An 8,878-nucleotide genomic window follows, 5' to 3' on the forward strand; every position below is an offset into this window, starting at 1 on the left:
CGGTACGACTTGTCTACAATCTAGCACCGTAGTAAGAACTGGAATATGAAAGATGATAAAATGGTCTGATTGCTTACCACCTGCTTGAAAAGTAGCACATGTGCTTATATAGAATGGTTAGTTAATGAACTAATGACGATTGCTAATGAAATTAAATATAAGGATGCACTTTTAGTAATGCTTCCTACAGATGCAATAACCCACGAGCTAGATAGCCTTGCATATCATTGGAGTCTTTTCTTTTCTCCTGGCGGATAAACCTTGCGGAGTACAATTGAGTACTCAGGGTTTGTTCTATCCTGTTGCAGGTGACATGAACATGTTGAGCTGTCACTTGTGTGTGAAAACTTTCTAGTGGGCTCAATGAGGATTTACTTAACGTTGCGGACATAGAATTTAATTAATACTTTCACCCAAAATATTTTACAATGAAAAAACTTATAACCTGTTATGATGTATATAACGGATCAGCATGTTAATGTTTAACTTGTTATTAAATGATTTTATTTCCGCTGAGACTCTGATAACATGATTATATTCCGCTGTTATAAACAATAAATATTATACTCTGATATTGCATGAAAAGTGTTGTAGGAAATGGCTAAAATGTTGTAAGCTTTATTCTCTCATTTGTGATCCTGATGAAAAATGTAGATTTTTGGGTTCTCACATAGGGTGTGCTCGACGGAACTGCCTGATGTAGCTCATCTTCGGGGTGCTTATGCCCCGTTCGCTGATCTGAAATTGGCTGAAAACACTGTTCCGGCTGAATTGTTGTGAGAGAAAAACACCGTTCCGGCTATAAAAAGAAGCCGAACAAACCGAATATAGGGTAAGCCGAACATGACCTTAGTATCTAGTGGAAGACAAGAACCTCCGTAAATATGTTATTTCGGACGGTTCTGTCATAGTAGGAGACTATCAAAAACGTCAAAGTCAAGTGAGAGGCCCAGTCCAACTCGAGTTCGAGTCTACCTCGGCCTTCAGGAACAGTTCGCACTAAAATGGACGTCCAGGATGTACTCCCTCTGCCCCCCTAAAAAAATATAATTCAGGAACGGTGTCATGTTTTAGTATATAAGTTTGACCGATTATAAATAAAAAATATAAATATTTTTAATATCAAATAAATGTCAATAGATTAGTTATGAAATGTATTTTCATAATCAATTGATTTGGATTCATAAATATAAATATAGTCCTATTCACTTAAACTAATTCAGCAGTATTTTTCAGCGAATAAATAATATTTTTTTCTCGTAGCATTTTAGCATAAGTACGAGCATAAGCCCAATCTAAAAACTTGGTCAAACGTGAATTACTTAAACTGACACGCATATGATAGGTACGTGTTTTTGGGGAGAGAGAGGTAGTATACTATTCATTTTTTATGTTCAATCAATGAATGGAAAGATAATTTCATATTTAGGTTCACATCAAAATTCTACCGGAGTCGACGGGGGTCATCAAAATAAGTCAACGTGGCGTATTTTCCCCCGGAGGACAGGAACAGTGGAATGCAAGAAACAAATTAAACCATACCAGTAAAGGACCTTCCCCCGGAGGTCAAGGATGTGCACGGCCTGCCCCAGCGACTGCATGGCCATCACGTGGTGCCTGGCGCACAGCACGGCGCGGCCAACGGGCGGCGGGAGGCGTTGCCGTGAGGAGCTAGAGTACTGCCACCGCGCGCCAGCCGACCGGGCGCTCCGGCGACCTCAGGAGCTGCTTGGAGATCGCCCGCCTAACAAGCTCCGCGTGTGGCGTCCGCGACAACGCTGCTTGGGGCGCCGGCGCGACGAGGAGGCGTCGTGGCGCCCCGTCGGCAGAAGCTCCGACAACTCACGCTTGAGCTCGGCCTGGCCCTCCTCTAGCTCTCACGTATCCTCTTTAGGAGCTCCTCGGCATCCATGGCTAGTACTGTCCTCGGATCAAACAGCGGCCAACTTAGGCGTCGGCTGCCAGAACTGAACTACTGAAGGAAGCGTAACATGAGAAAAGATTGGAATCAGAGGGCGGCCAAGACCTTCTTATGTCATGCCTGACGACATGACGGAGCTTGCCGGATTGGATCCACCCTGTCCGCTCTCGCTGTGACTGTGAAGATGCATGGAGACATCACTCACGTGGATGAGCTAGGATGCTTTGAGAGGAGAAGATCAGAGATGAACTCAGATCATCCTCGTTGTCGTTGGCTCCTTGTCCAGATGCTGACTGCAACTGTGCAAAGCTGCTGGTAGCTAGCTGGCCCTCGGAAGCTATTCCTCTGCAGTGACTTCACTGGTACGTAGGCTGAGAGAGCACTACTGCATAGGAGTAGCAGGTACGGTGCATCCTTATCCTGGTCTGGTCCTGATGCCAAACCACGTCGCGTTAGCTAGTTCTTAAATCTGGCTTAATTCATTTTTTTATTCGAAACTGTATTTTTCTTTCATAAAATTTTCAGAATTTCTTCGAGCGAACGGGACCCATAGCTGATAAGTCATGACGACTGAAACCGACGAGCAAACAGTTGTACGTCGTTTCACTCCGCACCATGCATATATTGTAGCTAGCCGCACACACATACATATGCATCTTGTTTCTTTTTGGCCAAGCATATTTTTTAGATAAAAGAAATTTAATCTGGCCTCCTAGCATATTTTTAGATAAAGGAAAAATCAATCTAGCTAGCCTATGCGTTTCACGAATGGATGTTTATAGCCAGTAATACAGACCAAAATACCCCCTCCCTTCCAAATTATATATAAGCCATTTTGGTTTGTTAGATACATAGTTTTTGCTATACACTTAAATATATTATGTGTCTATAGACATATAGTAAATGCAATTGTATCTAGAAAAGTCAAAACGTCTTATAATTTAGGATGGAGGGAATAACATTAAGTGTACTAGATGTTATAAAGATTCAGAAGAAGAACGATATCGGAGAGAAAGATAAAAACTACTCTAAGCTTCAATGTTTTTGCTGAACTTGTAGCCAAAATTATTGAAGATTTTCATCGCGGTGACTTATGATTTTCTACGCCCAATCTCCAAAAACATTTATTTCTTTCTCTCTTTTGATCCAATAAGTCCTCCTAAAAGTAACCTACATGAAAGAATTAGTTATACCTTCACTGAAAATCAAATCATTTCTACTCAAACCAAAATGGCGCAACAAAGAGAGTTGCGCCTACTAAAATTTGTATTCTGGGCTTAGAAGAAAATCCTTTGAACCAAGAACCAAACATATTAGATACAGTAGAAGGTGATTGAATGCCAAAGTGATGAATATGAAATTCCAAATGAGCCGAGCCATATAGCATTATAAAAATAGGGTTTATAGTAGCCTTACCAATGCCATTTGATCAAGTTATCTTTTGTTAGAATCAACCATTTTTGCATTGTCGTGTTTTCCTTGAGATGGCACTTTATTGATTTTTTCGAATTTGAATTTTCGTGTTTGAATATAGGATGTATCAAATAGGCAGAATACATAGCAGATGTGAAGAAAGAAAAACGTAAAACAGAGGTCTTAATTTGAAAGATCCTAGTAGATTTGAATCTTATTAAAATCATAGCATCTAATCTAATAATAGAAGAAGCCTGTGTAAATAAAAACTAAGAGCGCTGATTTAAAAGCTACCGTTGCAGTTGCTCGTCCTATCCCAATATTTCACGAACCCCCGGCCCAGTCGAAAGTCGAAACAGCGAGAGTACTCTTTCGGTCTTTCCGGGGGTCATCCTCACTATTTTCATCTGCCGCACCACAAGTTTGACGAATTCTGGAAAAACAAGAATCAAGAATCAAATTCCGTAGGCTCCAGCCAAATTCTACCAAACCACTAGGGACCGCAGCAGCAAGTCGCAAGTCGCTGCAGCCGCCCAGCCGACGAGCGTGTAATCTCACGCTGGCTTCAAGCCGCAACGAACTCCCTCCCTCGGCCATATCGCCCGCTGCTGCTCTATCCCTTTCCTGCTAGCATGGCCATGATGCTGCTAGCGCGCAACCTGCGCTCCGGCGTCCGCCCGCCGCTCGCCGCCGCAGCCGCGGCGTTCTCATCGGCCCCCGCGGCTTTGGCGGCCGCGGCGGAGGCGGAGCGGGCGATACGGGACGGGCCGCGGAACGACTGGAGCCGGCCCGAGATCCAGGCCGTCTACGACTCCCCGCTCCTCGACCTCCTCTTCCACGGGGTACGTGCGCCCGCCCGTCACACATGTGCATGACACACCACTGGAATGGAATGGACACCTCGCGATCCCAAATTCCACCGGTAATCTCGGGTTTGGTACCGGATTAATGGCCTCGCCAGAAATTTAGTGAAAGATTCTGTCTTTGAGCTTCTGGCAGTTGAAGGCCGTAGATTTACGAGAATTTACTAGCGGTTATGTTTAGAGTCTTTGGGCTGTGAATGCTAGATTTGTTGCATGAGAGGTGCTAGTACTAGTTGAATGTCAATTTTTTTTTAACCGTGGAGATTGCCACAGAGTGTCGTCGGTTGGGCAAATGCCAAAAATGTTTCATTTTCGGGTTCTGGTTAGCGATAGCGATTGACATTTCAGCTCAGTGGAACTTTGGATGAGGACAGTGGGTATTTTTATTTGCTTTCTCAGATATATGAATATATTGGGTGTGTTCGGCTACCAAATGAAACATTAGTCCATGTTCAGCTAACACTTGATGGATTTAGTACACAGATATTAGTGGTATGCCACCTAAGTTTCGTTAAGTGGTGGTGATGAGCATCGACTCTGTCAATTTAGGTTTTAGGACTTTTAACCAGTGGAAAGCCCCAATTATCAACACTTCAACAGTGATGTCAACTTCATTGGGTTCTTTTTGAACTTTGCGTCCAGTTTTTTTGACATTGCTGCAAAGTATTTAGTGTTGAAAGCCAAAGACAGACTTTTCATATTATAAAAATTTCGACCTTGTTGCGTGTGCAAGAAAAGACTGTTCATATGGACTTTGGTGTTATCTGTCAAGCTTATGTGTTCATAAGTTTGTAAAAAAGGTGAGCAATTTATAAGTCCATCTGTAGTGTTGGTAGGAAGGTACTGCCCCCAAGGCCCAAGGGCCGTATAGCCTATACTGTGGAGCCGTGGAAATTCACATCAAGCCTTTCCCTCGTGGGGGTTTTCAATAGTTGGCACTGCAGTTAATGGAAAGTTTCACTTTTAGGAGCAGGAATGGGATGTTCTCGACAAGTTTTTCTAAGATTCACCACTAGAAGGCTGTATGGTTGTTGATTCTTCTCGTACCTATTAGGCAGTTGTTGGAGCAATGGAGCATCGCATAATTCTGTAGAGGAAATCTATATACAAGTCCATAATGCTACGAATTTCCAAAATTGTATGTTACCTATAGGAAAGGCTAGTTATTGTTGTAAACCATGGAGTGAAGATCAGGTATGATGATTTATTCAATTTCATGATTGTCTGATAAATGCAGGCCAATAACAAATTTTGCGTGACTAATGTCCTATTCAATATATTTGGTCAAAGTAACATATTCATTTGCGAGATCAATGTTTTGCTTGTTGGAATCTGCCGGCAGCACTGCACAGGTGAGCAGCAGCTTCAGTCTCTCTTACACACACTACACTTGGGGCTGGGCAGAAGGTAGGAGAAGAGGGGGCGGGGGGAGCACAGAACACACACGCACCAGCACCAGCAAGTGCTTCTGAACTGAACTACCTATTACATTACCATAGTTGCATATATACACACAGAGGTAGCTAGTGAAGATGGACTGATATAGCAGTCAAGTCTACTGTTCTACTTGGCTGCCTTGCTAGGAAATTGCTCTGCAGTTGCAAGGGAATTGAACTGCAGTAGCAAGGAAATTTAGTATGCAATTGCTTGCAGACTTCTCTGGAAGACAGCAGCAGATTATCTTGCATTGCTGTTTGGTGGGCTAAGGTAATCCGCATGATCAGTAAGGAGTACAGGAAAGGAGCAAATTCTCTCATCACTCTAACTGTGTGGTTGCTTTGGAAGCACCGTAATGCCTGTGTCTTTGATGGAGACTCTCCTTCTGATAGCGAGTTTGTAAGACAATTTAAGGATGAGTATATGCTCTGGTGCCTAGCTGGAGCTAAGAAACTTCAAGCCCTCAGACTAGATAGGGCAGGAGATTTTGGATGAGTCTTTTCCTTGTTGTTTGGTCATCAAAAGTCTTTTTCGAGTAATCGTGTTGGTATTGTATACGGGCCATTGTTTCCTCTCTGTAATACAAAGATACGCAGCTCTCCTGCGTATTCGATAAAAAAAATTGGTGTAGAACTATTACATTCCTGAGCATCTTGACCCATCATTGATTGTAAGCATTCCTTGGAGTAACTCCACAAATTGCTAGTTTGTAAGACGTATTCAAATGCTTCATTGTTTGTTGAAGAACACAATGTTCTTTTACAATATGAGTTTACCTGTGATGGAGCATTTAGCATTCATGTGATTACGTAGTTAATAGGGTAGCAAAAATTCTGGTGTGCCATTTGTTCTTCTCATTACTGAGCAACCACTTTATTTTTTCAGGCTCAGGTCCACAGAAATACCCATAAATTCAGAGAAGTGCAGCAGTGCACACTTCTTTCAATCAAGACTGGTGGGTGCAGTGAAGATTGTTCTTATTGCCCTCAGTCATCAAGATACGACACTGGATTGAAGGCCCAAAAATTGATGAACAAAGATGCTGTCTTAGAAGCAGCAAAAAAGGTATTGTTAATGTAATAATTGTCTGGGAGGTGACAAGTTCACTTCAGCTGTTTTTAACTGTCGCAAAGTGACATCTAATCTTATTGTTGATTGTAGACTTATAACTTTATAACTCATGAAATTCTGTACAATATTATTATTGCTCACAGTACACTATTCTATATATTGCTCCTTTTTCTAATCTATTTTTGTACAGGCAAAAGAGGCTGGGAGCACCCGTTTTTGCATGGGAGCTGCATGGAGAGAAACCATCGGCAGGAAAACAAACTTCAACCAGATTCTTGAATATGTCAAGGAAATTAGGTATTCATTGGAATCTTTTGTTTATACGATAAAACTATGGTATATATATGACGCATGTTCTGCATAACCCTGCACAAGTTTTTGTTAGGTCAATGTTCTATTACTATGGCTTTGTTCACCTAATTTGTATTTTCTCAAAACAAACTAGCTTTGTGTATTCACCAACAATATACAGGCCATTGACTTAAAGGCCTTAATTGCATGGAATATGATGATATATCCGGTCAACAGAGGTTTTAAGCATGATTATTATACTTTATTTCAACATTTTAGCATGCATTGGATAATTGAATATGCAGGGGTATGGGCATGGAGGTCTGTTGCACACTGGGCATGATAGAGAAACAACAAGCTGAAGAACTCAAGAAGGCTGGACTTACAGCATATAATCATAACCTAGATACATCAAGAGAGTACTATCCTAACATTATTACCACAAGATCATATGATGATAGACTGCAGACTCTTCAGCATGTTCGTGAAGCTGGAATAAGCATCTGCTCAGGTGATTCTTCGAAGTCACTGATGTTTCTTGCTTTTATATGAGGACTGAGGACTGCCCTGCACAATGCGATCCTCTTCCAGCTTACAAAAAACTGGGGAATATACGTCTTTGGTAGTTCAGTGTATAATATGGTGCTACATTTTTTTTCAGGTGGAATCATTGGTCTTGGTGAAGCAGAGGAGGACCGGGTGGGGTTGTTGCATACACTAGCCACCTTGCCTACACACCCAGAGAGTGTTCCTATTAATGCATTGGTTGCTGTAAAAGGCACACCTCTTGAGGACCAGAAGGTATTCGTACTGCCGATTATTTTGTATAGTTTAGGTGGTTGCAGCTAGTGGTAGTGGGTGATCCTGCATCTCACACATGGAAAACATGCCTATATCTTTGTATAATACAAGTCATTGATTGCACATTGTTGGCTACAATGTGTAGGAGTAGATTATAAGATCTGCACATGCTGCCTTTTTTTTATTTCTTCATGCTAACTAATGTTCCACATCAGCCTGTAGAGATCTGGGAAATGATCCGCATGATCGCCACTGCTCGGATCGTGATGCCAAAGGCCATGGTGAGGCTTTCAGCAGGCCGAGTACGGTTCTCCATGCCAGAACAAGCGCTCTGCTTCGTTGCCGGTGCCAACTCCATCTTTGCCGGCGAGAAACTTCTCACAACCGCAAATAACGACTTCGACGCGGACCAGGCAATGTTCAAGATCCTTGGCCTAATCCCCAAGGCTCCAAGCTTTGGCGAGGAAGAGGCGGCAGCTCCTGCAGACACCGAGAGGTCTGAGCAAGCTGCTTCGCTGTAGAATATCGTTACCGAATCTCTGTATCACAGTTAGGGCAAAACTAGAACTATTGTTATTATAGCTAGAGCATTGTATTGTAGAAACCACAATATTTCATTATCTTGTAGTTGCTTCAGACTGACTGGAAACAAAATAAGGAGTGCCAATATATGTAATGTAAGTTTCAATCTTTGTTCTTTGACCTCTCTGGATGCAGCATCACCGGCCATCAGTTGTCTGACGGCTGTGATCATGCGAGCAGGGTTTGGCGAGCAGTCGCTCTCTGTGATTGGTTCTTCCATTGTCAGGAGCTCCATCCAGTTCCAGATGGATTCGCGGACTGGGTTGTCAGTTGTGGTTGGTAGGCTGGTAGCTTGCCGCATGTTTGTGCGTGTACTGGCATGATACGGGCAGACTCCGGTGTGTGGTGTCAATTTGTCAAATCACATGGAGTACCATGGGTCGTGCTGCTCGTGGCAAGCTGCGGTCCATAAGTTTCAACAAACACCGACGGTCATCGCTTGGGACATGTCTGGGGCTAGGGCGAGTTATTAATTGAGCTATTGGGCTAAACATGAGCT

General features: G+C 42.7%; 1 protein-coding gene across 1 annotated transcript; it reads left to right on the plus strand.

Moving 5' to 3' along the window:
* The first annotated feature begins 3,739 nt into the window (after positions 1–3,739).
* Positions 3,740–8,487, plus strand: LOC136472923 (biotin synthase, mitochondrial-like). The gene is made up of 6 exons (XM_066470624.1): positions 3,740–4,176; positions 6,520–6,699; positions 6,896–7,002; positions 7,302–7,507; positions 7,658–7,797; positions 8,013–8,487. Exons 1-6 carry the CDS (start codon positions 3,967–3,969, stop codon positions 8,316–8,318), a joined length of 1,149 nt encoding a protein of 382 aa, XP_066326721.1. The 5' UTR covers positions 3,740–3,966; the 3' UTR covers positions 8,319–8,487.
* Positions 8,488–8,878: the final 391 nt, after the last annotated feature.

This window comes from Miscanthus floridulus, chromosome 8, assembly GCF_019320115.1.
Source record: "Miscanthus floridulus cultivar M001 chromosome 8, ASM1932011v1, whole genome shotgun sequence".
Lineage (NCBI taxonomy): Eukaryota > Viridiplantae > Streptophyta > Magnoliopsida > Poales > Poaceae > Miscanthus > Miscanthus floridulus.

Excerpts from the sequence above, each read along its gene's own strand:
- LOC136472923 (XM_066470624.1), top strand. The coding sequence starts at position 3,967 with ATGGCCATGATGCTGCTAGCGCGCAACCTGCGCTCCGGCGTCCGCCCG. Across the intron at positions 4,177-6,519 it reads TCGACCTCCTCTTCCACGGG|GCTCAGGTCCACAGAAATAC; the intron begins GTACGTGCGCCC and ends TTATTTTTTCAG. Across the intron at positions 7,798-8,012 it reads CACCTCTTGAGGACCAGAAG|CCTGTAGAGATCTGGGAAAT; the intron begins GTATTCGTACTG and ends GTTCCACATCAG.